This window comes from Euleptes europaea, chromosome 2, assembly GCF_029931775.1.
Source record: "Euleptes europaea isolate rEulEur1 chromosome 2, rEulEur1.hap1, whole genome shotgun sequence".
NCBI lineage: Eukaryota > Metazoa > Chordata > Lepidosauria > Squamata > Sphaerodactylidae > Euleptes > Euleptes europaea.
Window position 1 is genome coordinate 79,249,498 of NC_079313.1, and position 19,652 is coordinate 79,269,149.

The window sequence follows — 19,652 nt, forward strand, 5'->3', positions numbered from 1 at the left end:
TGCTAGAGCTGGAATAGGAGATGCCTACTCCACAGCAGGAAAAGAGGAAGACCCAACAAGAGATGGATTGACTCTATAAAGGAAGCCACGGCCCTCAATTTGCAAGATCTGAGCAAGGCTATTAAGGATAGGGCACTTTAGAGGACATTGATTCATAGGGTCGCCATGAGTCAGAAATGACTTGATGGCATTCAACACACACAACACACTCCACATGATATAGTATGGGGCTACTCCTCATATCTGACGCAGGAAATGTTGTCAGCACCATGAGCTGCTAACTTACTCACCATCAATGGAGGTCAGGATAACACGAGAGTGGTCATAGGCAATCACGTTTGCATAGCGGTTCTTTGGTTTGTTCACTTCCAGGTTGGAGTTCTCCCAGGTGAACTGCTGCCCTGGATCAATGGACTGTTGTGAAGAAGAGAGGAAATGAAGACCACATAGCTGCTAGTGTGCAAAGATACAGTGTGCTCTCTGGGCCTATGGCATGTTTAGAAACTTTCAAGCTACCTCTTAAAGTTTGCAGTTCTGAAACGGCTAGTAGCCACTTCCAGAATGTGAAGCAGTGTGAAAGGAGGAACGCAGAAGTGTCAAATCGGGGAACTGAAGGCCAATTCACAAGATCTGTCTGCCTTGGCTCGGCCTCCATCGCTCTGGGTGGATGTAAAACCACTGACAGAAACATATCCCAAAAGTGACCTTAGGAACTGGTGCTTGCAGTAAATGCAACATTTAAATTTGTAATTTTGAAGTGTGTAAATACTCTGATTTTTAAAACACTGCCAAAAATACTGAATCATAAGGAGCTGGCAGGAGTTCTTTTATCTGAGTGACTTTTCTGGAGTGCAGTTTCTTGGCAAATGTGTCCAACTGGGAAAAAAAGAACTTTTTGACACTTGAAAATGCAAAATACCCCAATATCTTTAAAACTATGCTTGCAACAGAAACAAACCCATCTACTTGATTTTTTTCCCCTTGCAGATTGAGCCCTGCATTTGGGAACCTGGATCCCACGTTCTCTGTGCAAAGCAGCAGAATGTGTTTTGCAGAGAAGTGGTGGTGGGGGTTATGGGTGTCATAAACTCTTTCCCTACCTGTCACTTCCCCTTTACAACTGGTCCAGCTGCTTTCTTTACATGACGTGGCAAGTACTCAGCTGAGAACAAAGTTTCTTGGGTGTGTGGGAAGGGTTAAAACCCTCCCAGCTGCTGCCTCTCTGCCAATCCACCCTCCCTCCATAGCCAGCTTGCAGCAGAGAAATAGCGATCTGGATCGCCAGTCTTCTGCTTGCTGCTGAAGACTTAATTTGGTCCTTAAATGAGCCCTAATCCATCACGTTCTTGTTTTTTTCCCAAAGGTCTTTTTGCTTGCCTTGGCTACTACAACTACGAGAAAAGAGGAATGTCAGATATGTTTCCTTTAAATCATATGCACAGCTGCAAGGAATCTAGACAGCAAGAAATGCCAAAAAGAGGGTGGGCAAAATGCCACTCCATCTCACAATATCCAGAAGAATAACAACAGGAGTGCCTTTCCTTTTCTGGGTGATCAGGTTAGGGTACAGCACTCAAGTTAAAAGCGGGCGGAGTATTTTTAGTCCCCTCAGAATTGGATTATACACAATGGAAGTGACATTTCTCAGTACATTTTTTTTTCACAGCTTGGTCCTCCACCTCACCCCAGCCAAAGATATCTCTCATAGCTGAGTAATACTCTGTAGCTCTAAATAAACGTTCCTTCATTTTGGGTGCGATGAAAAACACAGCGAACCCACATCCTCAACTCAGGATCCGAGTGAGAACCCAGGAATCATGGGATGTCTAGAGGCACAGCTACGGCAGGCTAACTAACACAGAAGAGAAGACGCAGAGCAAGGAGACAGAATGGCACAAATATGCAAGTTCAACAATGCAAAAAAAGCTTGATGCACTGGCATTTCTCTGGGTCTGTCACTTAGCTTCTGCCCTCTCCTGTATGCTCTCAGGAAGCTCCCTTGCTCAAGCTATGAGTCAGTGCTGGCTGGCCTGGCCTTCTCCTTTCACTCCTCTTCCAGGGGCAATGGGCTGAGGCTGCCAGCAACAAGCTCCCTACACTGGCTGGGTCACCAAGAGGACGGAGTTCCACTGGCTGTTGGAGGCAAACGAAGCATCCTCTTGCTCGGTTCAACGGCACTGGCTTTCTGCTTCAAGCCAGAGTGTGCAGCACAGAAAGAGGATTTTCACAGCCTCAGTGGGGAGGATATGACATCACAGCACTGCTAATAGGTGGTTTGGGAAATGCAGGATGTAAATAGACGTTTCTAACAAGAACCCTGTAATCTTCTATTATCAGAGTAATAAGCAGGCAGTGCAGAACGAAGTGGCAGGAGCAGATGTAGCCTGGCTCTCTGTAGCTCATAGCTGGGGCTCTAGGCACATTAAGCACACGTCCTACATGACAGAAACATCCCGATTCCAGGTATTTGGCCCACACCTGCCCAGAGGAATTAATCTTATTTCTTTAGCTTTCAGTCTGCATTCTGTGTACAGAATATGCTTCTCTTTTTGCGACAGATCTGTGATAGGATGCATTTGCTCCTGGGCAGGTAGTTCAAAGATAAAGCAGGCACAGGAAATGGAACCCTTCCCAAGCTGAACATTATATTCTGATCACATTGAAATGTGCGTACATAAAGTGCCATCAAGTCGCAGCTGACTTACGGCGACCCCAGCAAGCGGGTTTCAAGGCAAGTGAGAAGCAGAGGTGGTTTGCCATTGCCTTCCTCTGCAGCGTCTTTCTTGGAGGTCTCCCTTCCAAGTTCCAACCCTGCTTAGCTTCTGAAAACTGACAAGATTGGGCTGTACCATGTTGCCGTCCCTCCCCACGTTACAATATATTTGATGAAATCCTCAGCCCAGGACTTTGACCCTCTATGGATGAAAGGCTGATAAAACACTGTGACCAGATGCCAAGCTGTACGCTCTGGATGGGGCGAGGGACCCTGCTTTTGCAAGCAATTGAGAATGTAGCCGATCTCTCTTGTACAAACTCTTGCTCCAGTAGAATGATGAATGTGTAGCTGTGGCTGGGCTGTATCACGACTATGCAGGAGTGGAAAGCCTCCATTAGAACTCTCCTAGAGTTCTTGTTCTAAAGCAGAATGCTAAATGTCAGAAGAGCAAATGCATCTCTGTCAGGATGCTGCCATGGCAGCTGCCATTTCTTGGAAGAGATGCTCCCATACCTCCCCGGTGTAGCATCGGCACTGCCATTAAGACAATTGTCTTGCTTTCCTGTAAAGAGGTGCAAAAACCATGTTCTATCACTAACAACCACATAAGAGGGCAACCAGGTGAGAAAGGCAGCAGGAGGAATCCACCTGGTTGTGAAGAAGTGCTAATTAAATATGCCTGCAAATGAGCGACTCATTTAGAAGTGAAATGATTTAATTTAAGCCCCAGTGATGAATTAATGTGCACCTGTCTCACCCTTAATGGCGAGCAAATGAGTAAATAAGGCAGGGAAGGAGGGGCGCCCGGAGTGCAGCTGCAACCTATTATGCACAGTTCTTCTGATGGGCTACTTCAACTAAAGGCTCGTGCCAGCCCTCTTCCCCCGTCCAGTGGGGTAAAAGCTGAGCACAGTATGTATCACCTCCACACTGGCCCCGAACCAGAATCTTACAGCATATCAGACATAAGCCAGCAATAAGCGTGTGTGTGTGTGTGTATGACAGAGGGGAGGAACCATGCCTGCGAGTTAACCTTAATTCCTGGCTCCCGTGCTTTGAACAGCTGTATGACCCACAGAAACTGGCAAGCAGGCCCAGTGTTTGGGCAGCTGTTTTTCTTTCTGCTCCACAGGCACTCTCCCCAAAACCAAGCTGGCAATGCTCTCAACACAATACAGTTTTAGGGGGCAGGCTGGAAGGAGGGAAAACTTACTAGCCATACGGTTCAGCCCAGAAATTCCTGCAATGCCAACCAAAAGTCACCCTTCCTAGGCAGTGGTCTGTAACAAGCACCACAGGCTTATCATACTCAGCCCAGTGTTTATGTATTATCAGACCATTGACTTGTTAAGGTCAGTACTGTCTATTCTGACTGGCTGCAACTCTCCAGGATCCTAAGCAGAGGTCTTCCACATAACCTACTGTCTGATACTTTCAGCTGGAGAGGCCAGGGATCAAACCTGGGACGTTCTGCATGCCAAGAAGATGCTCTACCACAGCCACAGCCCCAACTCAGTTATTAAGGATGACAAGCCACACGACCCATGATAGCACACCGACTGACCAGTGTCAAGGCCCAAAGCTTCTTAACTGGGGAGAAAACTGGCTTCTGAATCAGTAATATGCCCCTTTAACTTTTGCGCCACTGAGGACAAAACTCCCAGCATCTGTGGAACCAAAGTGCCCTGCCATGGGTTCTGGGAAACTGCCCTGAACCTGCAAGGAGTTCCAAATGCAGCAGTAGCAGCATTTCCTACTTCCTCATGGGCCTGTTTTCTCAGATGATCTTGTGGGGTAGGAGGGGAGCCCAGGGAGGAACCAGTTTGAAGTCTGTCCTTATGTGGTCAAGGGAGAGTTGATCCTGGGACAGGGTGATAGTCTCAGCCCTTTGTTGGAGTTCCTCTTGAGGTAGGTTCCTCTGTTGAGGCTTCTTGATTTAAGAGCTCAGGTTCTGGGGGGTCACTGGCAGTGCTAAGGATCTCCTGAGCCCTCAAGGTCTTTATCACAGCAGGAATTGGTTTCCAGGTCTTCCTGTTCTCCCTCTAAGGATTAGACTGTTCCAAGATTCAGATCTGGAAGAACCCTGTCAGATCTATGCAACCAGAGACCCAAATACTAATGAGCTCGCATCTATGATATAATGCAGATGGGTGAACAGGAAAGCAGGCATATTTGGGAAGGTCATGCCAGTTTATTTTGTACACTTATCTAATTATGAGCCCAGCCTGGAAACAATACTCTTCTCCTTGATATATCCTGTGGATCAGCAATTTTACGTAACACAGTTTACTCGACCCCCTTCCCCCTTCACATGCTATACTCTAGTACGTCGCTGCTTCCTCCTGGCCACCCCAAGCACTTATAATCTTGCACTGTGTGTAATGCTGGTATCACCTCTCCTTAATCAAGGGAGGCACAGTGCGGCAAGGGGAGGTCAGGGGCAAACTCAGATAACAATTCAAGCGGGCCTAATAATGCATGCAAGGGAATCTTCTTCAATTTATCCTCCCCCTCTCCTCACACGAGAGTGTTTTGTTTACGTGCAACACCCCTCACAGCTGAAGTGGGCTCTGCAGGGCTAGCTGTAAACACAGAAAAACATTTATCCTGTTACTGTGACTCTAATAGCTGTAAGGGAACTTTTTTCCCCTCAACATAGCAATTTTTCAAATTAATCATCTGCCTAGCGAATGGTTCAGCTTGAAGAGAAGGAACTTGGCAGCAAGAGCCACAACAATCCCCGGACTCTCAGTACTACTGTTTTGTCCTCCATCAGAGTACAAACAGCACTCCAATGGCTACTGCATGTTACTCTTTATAACACAGGTATTAATAACTACCAGAAAAGGGTGTAAAATGTAATGTGAGAATGGTTACGTAAATATTTGTATTGCTCCCAGTGCACACATTGACTGACCAATGTGTATACTGGCTACCCAGATGTGCACAGTGGCAGCAAAACAAGTACTCAAATGGCTATTCCCACCATCCAATTCACTTTCTTTGCACAGTGTAAGCATTAATACCACTATTGCAAATGGTAATTGTGAAGTGATTCAAACTGGAGACGATGAAAGAAGAAGAAGAGTTGGTTTTTATATGCCAACTTTCTCTACCACTTAAGGCAGAATTAAACCGGCTTACAATCACCTTCCCCTCCCCACAACAGACACCCTGTGAGGTAGGTGGGGCTGAGAGAGCTCTTAATAGAACTGTGACTAGCCCAAGGTCACCCAGCTGGCTTCATGTGTAGGAGTGGGGAATCGAACCAAAGTTCTCCAGATCAGAGTCCACTGCTCCAAACCACCGCTCTTAACCACTATACCATGCTGGCTCTCAGAACTGGGAAGAACAGCAGTGTGGATTGAGGGTTTGGATTAAATTGTCCTGGCAGGTATGGGAGTGGGGGAGCCACTTGATACTAGGAATTCATGGGTCAAAGTAGGGCAGGAATTCTTTCCTTAGTACAGCAAGGCTGGGCTAAGGAACTGCTGGAGAAAGTAGAGTCTAGCAGAATATGGATCCTAAAGAACAGTTTCTGCTGGCTCACCTCATATTCCTGGGAGAACTTCAGCCCATCATTGGCCTTCAGCCGGTCGATGTTGTCAGCGAGGTCTGTCACTGGAATGGGAGGGTGGTCACGCATACCTGCCAGACCAAACAGATGGAAGGGGGAGGTGGGAGGGGAAAAATTATCGGTTGGTTAAAGAGGGAGTCATTCTTCCACATGTGCACAGCAGCTCAAATGGCAATGCGCAACGCTGGTGAGATGGATGGAGCATGAGTGAGATCACAAGGAATGCAGTGCTCATGTGATGGCACAATACACCTGCATGCTCAGACAGAACAGCGGCCAGCCAAGTGGCTTCCATGTCTACGCTGGAAAGGGTAAGGGGGCTTAGAAAGATGCTCCTGCACAGACTGAGACTGGGAGAGGTTAGCAAAGGCCCAGTCACACAGCACAAAGCTCTTGCAGAAAGAGGTGCTCCTCAGACGCATGCACGACAGTGCGGAGACAGGGACCCTGAGCAGATGCCTCCTTTGCTCACTTGGGACCATAACCTTAACTGACTTCTTCCATACCTTCTGTGCCTGAGTCAGCAGACAAATCTTGAACCAAACACAGTTTCACTGTAGGAGAACCAAGAATTCCCATCTCATAATAGCTGGGTAGTTAAAAATATTGGTTACTGAAAACAAATTTTTTAGCTAGTGACAGGAGAGGCCAGTGAGACTTTTGCAATATCAACACACTGTGCACAGAGTTCATGATCACACAAAGCAGAGCCTCACCCAGGAATATCAAGAGGTTGGTCAGATGACATCCCTCTTTATTGCTCTATGATGCTCAAAGCAAGCTACATAAAGCGGAACAGATTCCTTTCACAGGAGCCATAGCTAAAGTCAAGCCTACAAGCTTGAGGGGCACAATGAATTCCCAGTTCTCCCCTTTACCCATCCAGCAGCAGAACTGCAGAGAATTAAAGCAATATTTACAGGGGACACACCTCATCTGAAGCTCATTAAGGGGGCAGGGGAGAGTAAGCTGAGAAACTACAATGCATGTCAAGGCACTCCAAGAAGGTAGTGCCAATAAAACAGCTGTACAGCGGCTAAGAAGCACACCTAGAGGATGAGCAACTTCTAGCTTATTGGACCAGGGTGGATGGGGGAAGAGGGGAGAGGGCATTTCTGATTCTTTTGTGGGGGGATGCCATGTCGCCTCCACATGCTTCCTCTATGCCCTCTGCAGCTGTAGCCAGGACTGGTCTCCCTAGAGACACTGTCCTCAGTGTCTGTCAAGTGAAGAGCTCCCGCAGCTTAAAAGCGTATTTGCTGGTTGCACTGCTGTGAAAACAGTCAAGGCTGAACCTTGCCTCCCACTTGCAGACTAGAGCATCTTGGGTAAGCCCACCTGAAACTGACCACATGGGGACAGCCGAGCCCACTCATTAAGACTGTGGTGAGTGAAATTGATCTTCATGATGCTGAGCAAAAAATAAATAAAAAGGATGAGAAAGGAGTTGGGGGAAGAGTGAGGAGAAGCAAAAGGAGGAGAAGAGACGACTAACTTGAGATATTCGGGCAACTGGGGCCACTGGCACCTGCAAGAACAGAAATCCCATTATCAGTTACTGAGGGCAGAGTCAGGGGAGAGGTGAAGGATGCTCAAAGGGCAGAACGGAAGCCCTCCCTGCACCTGAGCTTCAGGGAAGGAACTGTAACCTGTACACTTGCTATGCATTATGCAGTATGGTGGGTGATTAGACTGGCTTTAGCTATAACCAGGGTCCTTTCATGGAAAATTTTACAACCACAAAGAGGATAGTGGAACATTTAGATTTGGGTCCAGTAGAACCTCAGAAAGGAAAAAGAGTCTCAGATGTCAAAGCTCTCTTTGTTGGGCAGTGGTTCGCTTTCCCCTCCAATGGGCATGAGCAGATACGCAGTGTTGCCCGCTGTCCTGAAAGCACACGGTTCCTATTCGCGGCAGGGCCTCCCGCCTCAAGAGTCGACTTCCCTTGCTGCACCAGCCAGCAGCGGAGCCTTGTAACCGAAGCCTAGTCGTAATTCACCCAATCGCTTAGCAGTGACATCACCCTGCCTGACCTGCCACAACTCTGCAAAATGGTACATGAGTACAAAGGAGCTGACAATTCATGCAAGAACCTGTGTCTGAAGCAGCAACTATTAAAGTGATAAGCTTAATATTTAATAACAGAAGCCTGATTAATTATGTACTGAGCAAGGCCCTTCCCGCCTCTACATTTGCCAGCGGGGATATCAACTACTAGATTGCTCAGGCTTCAGTTGCTGCTGTCTGGACTACAGAAGGCATCCGTCCATCTCAGCACGGAGGTGAGGCTCAGCGGAGGCAGCTCGGTATCTTAAGTTACAAAAATAGAACCGGCGCTTTCTTTTGCACACTGGCAGCACTCCTAGCTGCCAGCCGAAAAGACAAGAGGGAGGTAAAGGCCACGAGCAGCAGCTGAGCAATCTACCTGCTTCTGGACTTGTATCCGATTCAGAATATGGCTCATGTAGGGGCCTTGAAACTAATGCCCCTTCCTCAAGATTTGTTTTTGTCAAGATTCCTTTGTGTAATGGGACTTGCACCCACACAGCACCTGTGGTGTGCTTCTCTTCGTTGGAGAGCTCATGACAATCTCTAGACCCCACCTCCAAGTCCCTTTATGTGAACTTCCCCTTACAGAGTAGGAAATGCTCCCATCCCACAATTCAATATGCCATGCCTGCATAGTCCTGCTCACTGCACTACTTGCAGTATAATAGTAGGGTGGAAGATCCAAGCCCTGAATAGACAGAAATGAGATACACAGCTACAGGCTGTTCCCATTATGATGTACCCAGAAGTGCTTCTTTTCAAAGTCTATTGCGAGCAGGACAAACAGTCTGGAAAGAAAGGAGCGCAGGCCACACCTGAAAGCCATACTTGCCTAAAGGCAATCTCAGAAGGCAGAACAGGGCCATTGCTTTTGCACCCACAAGAAAGAATGCAGCACTCCCAAAGCTGGTCTACCAACTGACAGCGTAACCCCAATCTTGTTTGAAATGAGGATGCTACGGCACCTCCGGAGAGCAGCCAATACATGGGACATTCCCTGTTAAAGAGACACTGTTCTGCTGACACAGAAAGCAGCACCCACTGTAACCATACCGAGTCATAAAACCTGCACTCCAGGAGCTAAGTCACCCTGAGCTGCCTGTTTGGACAGCATCTACTGAGACTGCGGTTTAACAGGGGAATCCATCCTCGTGTAGGTGTTGCCTCTTGCTGGCTAATTTAGTTGATATCTAGAGCAGAACCTGGGTTGAAACCAGCTTTATTAGAGGCAGTTTATCATCTGCCCCTCTTTTATGTCACGCACGCGGTCAGGTCTTGGTGCAAGCAGCAAGCCCTGCATCCCCATTCTGTTTGTGGCTCACCATGGATAGGAGAGAGAGCGGTTATATCCTACCTGGTGTTTGGTAATTGAGCCGTCTCATTTCAACAGGGTCGGATGAATGGGCCAGCAAGGAGTCCTTCAGGCCGATGGAATGCTCATCCTTGGCAGAAGGGGAATTGGCCCTTTTCCTTAAGGAAGAGAAAGCATCGCTTACAAGATGGATCTAGGCATGGCCCAAATGGCAGAGACTCAACAACTAGGTACACCAAGCAGCATGGAGGACTCATGACCCCCACCCCCATTTTTCTGCACAAAATAATGTATTAGGGATTGTTTCCTGTGGTGGAAGAATATATTTAGATTTTGCCAAGTATTTAAAATTATTTAAAATGTGAAAAGTTGTAATATAATAGGGTAAGGGCTCTTCAGGGTGGGTTTTATTGGTCCATTAATACTTGTCTTGAATGGCTGAAGGCCCCCTAGGCATGAGTTAATGGAACAATAAAATACACTGTTGTCTCTTTGTGCTATATTTATGCCTTCAGCTCTGCCACCCCAGGATCTTACCCTGGTAGATTCCACTAGCCAAGCAGAGACGAACTTGTCCTGTAATTAAATCGGAGACCTTTACAGGAAATTTTGGGATGGCAAGAAGAGTTATCGGTGAAGCTTACTGGCTAGCAGGAAACTAAATATCTCCACATGGTGGTGCTGCTTAGTGCTCATCACAGTGGCGAGCTGCAGATGTGCACTCTAGGGTCACTAAACAAGTATGGGCAGAGGTGTTTTGGATTGCTGATGGAAACGGCAGTGCTTCAGCATGGTACCAGGGGACACTGTTCTGCAGGCACTTCAGCAAGGGTGGGTGTGTTTTGATCTCTTCTGTAGCACTGAAGGCACTCTGACACTCCTTTGTCAAAAACCTAAAACCTTTTTCCTAACAGTGTTTTTATGTTTTGAACATACTTGTTTTTTTTAAACTCCGTTTCCTCTTCCTTTCCCTAAATTTAACAGCCACTGGCTAGCCATCAACCACACTTTAAAAAGGGGAGATGAAATTTAATTTTTCCTTGACACTATAAAGAGAAAAGTTGCCACATCTCTCACGCAACTGACCGATCTATTTGACAGCAGATAACGCAGTATCTGCTTCTCAGAAAGCAAACTCTGTTTTTAATTGTTTTAATGATGTGTGTTTGGGAGGGGGGGTTGATTTTAAGGATAGAAAGGCAGGATACGAATTCTATAAATAAAAGAAATAGAACAGAGATGATGAGTAACTTGGAGGCACTGTTGATAGCACCCTCAAAATATAATAATGTGCCAGACGGCACAAACCTGTTCACAGACAGGAGGAACTACCAAAAAGCTGCAAGACCAGGGAGACAAACAGCAGTTTGGTGCTGCTGGCAGACACCAAGTATTCTGGCCACCAGACAGTGAGACTTTGGTGCCTAAGTGTACTATGTAGCGACAAGGCCTGTCCTATACATGAGCTCTGTTGTGTGTGCTCATGCGTAGGAAATCTCATTTACCAAGCTTGCCTAGCGTATAAAATACAGTTCCTATATAAGGTTGAAGTCATTCAACAAGCAAGGATACAAGCAAGCAGAACAGGAAGCCAGAGCTTCCGCTTTGCCCGTTACCTCCTGCTGGAAGTCGACGACACTCTGGGAAGTTAAACACCATTTTTCAGTTGTAGCAACAATCTGCTTGACACCAAAGCAAGCAACCAGTGGGAGAAATCTACAGAACATGAAGTGGAGGGGCCTACACTGAAAAGCCAGTTGCTCAGACCATGGCCAGACCAAAACAGCTTAGGAACCATGCTAATTCAAAAAAAGGATTTGAGTCAGTTTATGGCAATGTCACCTTGTGGGCCAATCTAAAATAAACACCTTCAGTTGCTCTAGGAGACAACGATCCTAAAAGGACTAGAATTCAAAGAAATCTGGCCACACCTTAATTGTGAAGTTCTCTATATAAATCTATCTGCTAAGACTAGACAGAGATAACACAATGGCTAGGCAAGCATGAATGAACCCAGGAACAGATTAGTCTGGGTAGCAAGTCATGTTTACTGTTCCCAACACAACAAAACAGTGGATTTGAAAGAGGCAAAATGAAGAGAGAAAGAAGATTTCTACCTTTCTTGTTTGCTAGATCCAGGGACATCAGAAACAGAAGAAAAGAGAAGATCAGTGTTACACAGAAGTACTAATTGTGCATGCAAAAGCCCAAAGTCCCCTCCCCTCCTGGCGCTATGCATATTAGCCCGAAAAAACAATGGCAGCTAGCCCAGAGCAGAGTTGGAATAGATTTAACATGCTTTGTAACCTAATGAGCAGCTCCTGCTTCTTCAGACACCACTGGCAGCTCACACTAGATGCCCATAACCCAGAATAAGTTTCAGGGGATGAGTGACCATGTTGGGGCCAAATCTCTGGAGCAATAGCATCTGATCACGTGGAAAGCCCATCCATGGAGCTAACAAGTCTGGCCTCCTGGGAGAAGCAACAGATGGGGATCTTGCTGCTTGGAATAAACTGAGGTAGGGAAGCATGTGTGAGTGTAAAGTGTTGTCAAGTCTCAACTGGCTTATGGGAACCCAGTAGGGATTTTCAAGGCAAGAGACTAACAGAGGTGGTTTGCCAGTGCCTTCCTCTGCACAGCAACCCTGGTATTCCTTGGTGGTCTCCCATCCAAGTACTAGCCAGGACTGACCCTGCTTAGCTGCTGAGATCTGATGGGATCAGGCTAGCCTGGGCCTGGTACAGAACTATATCATGGACCAACCACACTTCATGTTCTTGGACTGGCAACTCACCTTTTAAAGAGCAGAATAGCAATGACAATGATGATGATTAAGATGACTGCCAGGACAGGCCCCATCACCCACAGCATCTCTGGCTCATCCTGCTGTTTTGCCGACGCCGACACCTCCATCACAATCTCATCTGAAAATGGACTGGCTGCATACTTCTTCTGGAGAGCAGGAGAGAAGAGTGCATACGTTTCAATACCAACGATCAACCCCCTGGTCCTCGGCATCGTTCTTCCCCACTGCCCATGAGCCCACGGCTGCTTGTCTGTAGTTCATAAGAAGGAAATAACCGATGCAAGAAAAACCAGCCTCCTCCCCTGGGTAGTGGATCAGTGGACCACAGCGGCCAGGAAGTGGTCTCTCCCTGAGTGCCAGAATGGTACGGTCCAGCTGAGCACAAGCTGCCAGTTTCAGAAGCCTGAAGAGCCAAATTACAGACCTTGGAGTTGCAGCCAACTGAGCGTCAGGGCTGACAGGTAGCGACTGAGGGATTTATAATACCTATTATGCTGATATAAACACATTGCCCCCGGGGTGTGGGGGTGATATATCAGGGAACACCCAGTGGGCGAAATGTTGCACATTTAACAGCAGACCAATTCAGGGTTGCCCCTGGGGTGACTGTCTGAGCCCTGAAAACAACAGGCTTTAACACGGAGCTCCTCACATAGAAAGGTTTTCATTTCAAGCAAAGGACTGGAAACTGGAAGAGAAGGAACAGTTGGGCCTGGCACCTTGTGCGCAGAATTAGCTGGCTCAGTCTCCAGGTAAGCTATGTCAAGGAAGAACTATTTCTGCTATTCCTGTTTTCAGCTGCATCTTGCAGGTAGGGGGGGGGAGATGTGAGGCAGGGAAGACGTTCCTGACACTTGCGGAGGGCCACCTGTTACCCTGCCCAAGACAGCAATATAAACTGACATCACTTTTAGCCCCTGCAGACGCTCCTCCTGCTGATCTGAAGTCTACCAGTTTGGATGCTGAGATTTTAAGCAGTGATATTAGGCATTTTTGCGGGATTATGCTGAGACCTGAGCAAGGCTGTTAACGACAGGACATCTTGGAGGACATTGATTCATAGAGGCGCCATGAGCCGGAAGCCACTTGACGGCACTTAACACACATGGGCACTTAACACACATGCACATGCTGAACAGTCAGCGAAAGTGGTAAGTACATATCAGTCTAATGCTGGTGCCCTTGACCCTGCAGGAAGCACTTTCAGGGCTTTGATCTGAAGCCATAATAAATAAGGGCATGGACCAGTTTCCCCACACTACACATTCCAACAGATTCATTCTCTTGTATACGCCGTGCCCAACCTCGTGGCATCAGGGCAGCCTCCCATGCTGCACGTCTGCCGCTCAAATGCTTGGACTGGATGAGTAATGAAGCGTTTGACCAGCTCTAATGAGCCATTACAAGTAAATGAGGCTGAAAGCAGGAGCCACAGTAAGGGACAGAGTGGAAGGGGCCAGAGTATCTTTATTATGGCTGGACATTACTTACACATTTGTAATAGCTGTGTCACCCTCCCTTTCTGCTCCCTCATTTGTACGTGCTTGCAACAATGGCCAAACTGAAGCATTAGGGAGGTCAGAGGGGCAAAGACTGAGAAGCAGAGTCTTCTTTCTCCCTCTGCCTTGCCCGATGCCTATATGTCTACAGACCCTGGCCAAGGAAACATAAGGAGGAAAAACGTGAAAGACAAAGGGAAGGAAGGAAAGTCGCCTAGTTCTGACAGGAACTGCACTTTGTTGGCTTGGCTTTCAAATCAAATCTCCACAGCCTGTACAGTATGAATGCCCTCTCTGAAAGGACCCTTGCAGGCAACAAATAACCTTCTCCCCATTGATAGTCCTTACAGTATCACCATCCTCCAGCGAAGCTAGTACGAAACAGCGGTAGCTCAGGTCTTCTGAAAGTGGCTTATTGTAGAAGCCTTTATAGATCTTCTCATCCCCCAAGATGAAAGTCTCAGGCAGAACATCCACTTGGGCAGCAATGTAGGGCTTGAGTTGTTCTGCCTGCCGACGTCGGCGCTTGTCTGGGACTCCTTGGTTTAGGGCCTCGAGTAGCTGGTGGCGACAGAAAGCAAATGTGAGAAAGAGCTTTGGCACATACAACAGACCAGATGACAGTACGTTCCTATGAGTAAACTGTAATCAGGTGAAAAAGCTCAGGAAGGCCTAGATCTAATCAACACACCTAGATTTTCTCTAGCACTGCACAACCACAAATTGCCTCTTACATCAGCATGGGTAGTAGGCCAGGGAGGAGAGAATACTTTGGACTGGTTCTGCTCGGAAAGGAAAAGGAGAACAAAAGTGGTGCATAATGCCCTGCCTTCCACAATTTTGGATGGGATATATAATAAACAACCATTAGAAGCACGTAAATGCATATGTAAACAGGATGTGCTTGAAACCACGTACTATTTGAGTGTAAACTATATGATCACATTTGTACAGGCTCACTGATCCCATTATTAGTGGACTGCCCCAGACCTTTGAGAAAGCAACACTTAGCACTCCTCCTATTGGATACAATGGCTAATTTATCTGCGAGCATGGCTAGATTTGCTTGACTAGCAATTAAAATCAGGCAGAGATTGCTTAAGAACCTATAATAGCCAAGGAAATAGAGAATGAATACTGTTTGCTCCTACAGATTTAATGTAAGTTAATTTTTTTCCAGTTTTAGCCTTTGTAATATTTTGATATTATCAAGCATTGTAATTTTACCAATATTTAGTATTTGTTTTACTTGATATAAAATAGCTATGTATCTTGGTAATTTTTGTCATTTTTAACCATTTTAATATCAAATCCATTTTGTACTTGTTTTACCCTATACTATTTAACTATGTAAATTCGCTTTATTTGATGGTCTATGACTGCAAATAAATTATTGATTGGTGCCTCAAGACATTTTTTAATTGTAAACATGTTTTAGGTATGATTTACAAAACTGCTAGAAAATATCGGACTTTATTCTTTCATCTCTTTCCAACAACTGAAGGGCATGTCTGTTGCTGGAGGGAGGAGGTGATTTCTGCTAATTTTGCTGTCCCATTGCAGATCCACCCTTTGCTCTTCTCCTAACTTCCAGAAACAAAATTTCAGGAACTCGGTGGGCAGAGGAGACAGGATAGTCCCGCTTCACGGGTTCTACTCTACTTGCAGACCTCATGGGATAGAAGCCATTATACATTTTGTCTTTAGCCCTCAGCATTGCCACAAAAATGTTAAAAAGTTTACTGGCTTTTGGAGAATGGATCAAGGACAGCCATGTAGCTCTCCAAGCCAGCTTTTAAGAACACAACTGAGGTCCCGGCCATGCAATGCATGTATGTACCTTGGGATACCCAGGAATTCGAACTGTCAGAGACAAGTAAGGATGCAGCAGGCTCTGGTCCCCCCTTGCAGTCTGTACTAGTACGAGCAATAGCTTGAGGCTGGGCACTGTCAGGAACTCCCCCTGTGAACCCCCCATTATTTTGTAGTAAAATTTTGTGTAAATCACACAGGGTGATAAAGAGATTTCATGGGACAGTCAGAGAAAAAAATGTCAAATTTCACAGTCATCCATAAATTCAAGAAAAAGGATATAAACACACTGAAATTCAATTATACTATTCAGAAAGGCTCTCAGATGTTTAAAGATGTTTTTCTAATGAATAAAAATGAACACTAGGCTCTGAACAGAAATTCTAATTTAAAATGAAGGAGAAGGCATGAAATACATTTCACACAAAAATGTAGAATGGCAGACATGGCACATCAGGAAGATGGAGGCTGTACAGAACCATGCCTTTGTGCCAGGAGGGAGATTGCTGGCTTGTGACCTCAGAGTGAGGTTCCATTGACCAATCCTCTCAGTCCTCAATGTTCAGCAGACACACACACACTGCTATGTTTAAGCTTCAAAGAAACCAGATTCTACAGCTTGCTTTGTGGGGATGTTGGGTAACAAGACTGTACAGGAAAAAGGTATGGGAGCACAATCTGTAGAAGCAACATCCGCTGGGAGTTGTATTCTAATGACCCCTTTGGGGTTAAATAGCTGGAAACATTGCAAACAGCTTTTAGGAACTGGCTGGAGAAAAGCACAGAACGTTGAGAGCTGTGGAGCTTTCTTGAGCACTGGTGATGACACCATCAAGCACAGCAGCCCGACACAGGCAGAGGATTGCCTAACACTACTTTTTTCTCCTACCTGGTCCAGTTCCATCCCATCAGGGTTCCTCCACTTTGAGGCAAGGATGTTGCTTGAGTGGTCTATTGGCACAACCACAATGTAGTACCACCTGGGGAGCAAAAGGGGAGAAGTGAGCCCTGCTACAGACAAAATAAGGCTTTCTTTATCAGTATCACCAATCGGTATTCCTCTCCTGTTTTCAGAAGCCCCTTGGCTGAGATGTATTTGTATTGCTTTGAAGGTGGATTCCTATCTATCATAGTTCTGTGCGATCTGACACAGTTTCCATGACACCATCCTCTTCAACTATGCAAGAATGTAAGCAAGGACTTATGCTGGAGACCCCTCCACACACAGAAAAGTACAAGAGACCCCAGTTGCTCATCTAGCTGGTCTCCCTGGGCAGAACACAATAAAGGCCAGTTATCTCGGGTGCATCAGCAGAATGACAGAGGCGGGGAGAATGTACCTGACCGGCAGAGAAGTCTGTACTCTGGGAAGTGTGAGTGTGAACTGCCCATTACTGATGTATTTGTGTGTAGCAATGGGCTTGCTCTGCAAGACATCAGGCGCTGTCCGGATGAAGACCCGGTGCTGCAGCCCTCCTGCGCTGCTTCCACGGTTCGTGAGCACAAAGGAGTAATTTGTGTCTGGCTGCAGGTCATTAATCAGCTTCTTCATGGACAGGCCATCCACCTCCACAGTCTGGCCATTGTACAGAATCTGAAAACAGAGGAAACTGATCACCATGGTCCAAAGTGGTTAAATAGTTCCAAAACTCCTCCCCTGGACTTGAGTGTCTTTTTTTTTTTTTTGCAGTCTTCTCACTGCAAGAGGAACCAAAGAAGCTGATCCATTCATAAATGTGAACATCTCAACCTGTAGGATCACAACATCTGTAGCGTTCTGATGTACTGAGCCAAAAAAAAAACACATTAAGACATTTAGCAGCTCAAACCTTCAGATCTTACTCTCCAAACAGAACCCGAGAGTGCAACTCCATGATGCTGGCTCAACCTTATGCAGGCAACAAAACACATATGCTGGCTCTTGGCTTTCCCATGGGAATAGCAGAGGAGCCAGGCAGAGCAATGTATCCTTGTTTGCAGCCATTTCTAGAACGCTGTCTCTGTAAAACATCCCCAGGGAACCACAATTTCCCTTGCTAGGAAACCTTAGGCGTATTAGCCTGTTTTAGATGATGTGGAGCGGAGTGCAATCCCAGCCCTCCATCACATCTGGTTAGGCCCAAAGCTCCCTCTCCCGTCATGCTTACACGTTGCCCCCCTTCCTGCTTGTACACCTGCAAAACCCAAATCTGAGCCACCAGATGTAGATTTACACCTGTTAGGATTGATACAGCCTCTGCTCCCCTCCCTCCAATTCACTGAACATGTTTCTACTGCTCAGTTTCTCTCAGGTCTACTGTTGTTTATTTATGAAGCAGGGAAGTACTCAAGGAAGGAAAGCTAGATGTTCCTAAGGTACAGCTCATCTAGGTATCCTTGTTGCTTTTGCATGGAACTGAAAAAATAATTCACATTGGAGTTGCAAGTTTTCAGTATAGCAACAGAATTAGTTTTTACTGCTGTGCCATTACACTTATTTTAATGACTGTAGATAGAGCATTTGGATGCTCTTCTGCTCAGCCAGAATCCACAGATTTCAGTTGCAAAACCTTCAGAAAGAAAACTGGTTGACAAACTGAAGTTCTCATGGTTATTAACAAGCCCATGAAGTATACCCAGTGATGTAGAGCATCAGTTCCACATGAGAATTAATTCTTGGGTCTGAAGAATCAAATTTGACTTTGACATTTATGACTGTTTTTAAAGCTGTGATTACTTTACCCCATGCTTAATTGTTCAGAGGCATCTATGCTATTTCTCCCCCCCAATAATAATGAAATATTTCTCTTTGTAACGATATTTAATCATTGTAAGTTTTTAATTATATATTACCTTCATTGCACCCAATTTACAGCCCAATCCAAGAGCAAGTGCACAAGCACAGCAATTAACTAGTCCAAATGGGAAGTCTCCAATGCCTGTGGGAAGACACAGCTGGAGGCCAAACTACACATTACATTTCCGCTCTGGGTTCCCCACCACTTTCAAGCAGAACTGGGGCCCTGTGGACCTTTAAAATGATATTCCCTACAGCTGCTGTGTGGCTGCAGGGCAAGTGAATTGTGTCTGGGGAAATGACTTCTTACAAAATGTCAGATGTAGTTTGGCCCAATGTTCTCAACACCGGTGCTGAATGCCAGCCATAACTCAGAAGCAATAATTGGTTCTGCCTTCCCCTTACTGTTTCATAGCTCTCTCAAGAAAAGGCAACTTATTCTGCAAATGTGGTGAGAGGGTAGGGGGGAGAGGGGGAGAGGGGGAGAGGGGGAGAGGGGGAGAGGGGGAGAGGGGGAGAGGGGGAGAGGGGGAGAGAGAGAGAGAGAGAGAGAGAGAGAGAGAGAGAGAGAGGGGTGAGGCTTGTCTAGGGGAGAGTTAGCTGGCTCTGCCTTACTTGCTAGGATCTGGCTATTGTGCTAGAGCAGCCCAAATCAATCTGTAAGATGAACCTATTTAGTGAAAACCAACCAAGGTCTAGGACCATGAGGATGGAAACCGAAGCTGCCAATCCAAGAATATTCTCTCATGAAAATGTCTAAAGATCAGCTCCAATCTACACCCCCCACCCCCCGCAAAGGTATGATCAAGAATGCACTTTTTAAGCATCAAAAGCAGGCAGGAAACCAGCCATTTAAGATCAGGAGACAGTGTCAGGTTATGACTGTGACAGAAATCTCACCATAACATCACCTCTCATTGACTCCACAGACCAGCCGTCTCTTTGCAAGGAGTTTATCTCCTGGACCAGATGAAGCAGTGACTACTCCCTGAGGAGAACTGAGAGCCTCATTATTGATTTTTAACAAGGAATTTTCTGAGGTCTCAGTTCAACCCCAGTATAAATACCATGAGATTTAGCCTGTAACTCCGTATTCACAAAT

The 19,652-nt window shown here is 46.2% G+C and overlaps 1 protein-coding gene across 12 annotated transcripts in view; it reads right to left on the reverse strand.

Moving 5' to 3' along the window:
- Positions 1 to 19,652, reverse strand: part of PTPRF (protein tyrosine phosphatase receptor type F) — a 345,699-nt gene that overhangs the window by 21,857 nt on the left and 304,190 nt on the right. For 7 of the 12 annotated variants that reach the window (XM_056867689.1, XM_056867688.1, XM_056867683.1 and 4 more), the window contains 8 exons: positions 17,115 to 17,368; positions 16,664 to 16,754; positions 14,311 to 14,523; positions 12,452 to 12,609; positions 9,697 to 9,812; positions 7,789 to 7,821; positions 6,267 to 6,364; positions 291 to 414 (listed from right to left, as the gene is read on the reverse strand). In XM_056867689.1, the coding sequence (XP_056723667.1) occupies positions 291 to 414; positions 6,267 to 6,364; positions 7,789 to 7,821; positions 9,697 to 9,812; positions 12,452 to 12,609; positions 14,311 to 14,523; positions 16,664 to 16,754; positions 17,115 to 17,368 (1,087 nt within the window). The remainder of the gene's footprint in view (positions 1 to 290; positions 415 to 6,266; positions 6,365 to 7,788; positions 7,822 to 9,696; positions 9,813 to 12,451; positions 12,610 to 14,310; positions 14,524 to 16,663; positions 16,755 to 17,114; positions 17,369 to 19,652) is intronic. The other 5 variants (XM_056867690.1, XM_056867686.1, XM_056867684.1 and 2 more) reach the window with 1 other exon arrangement.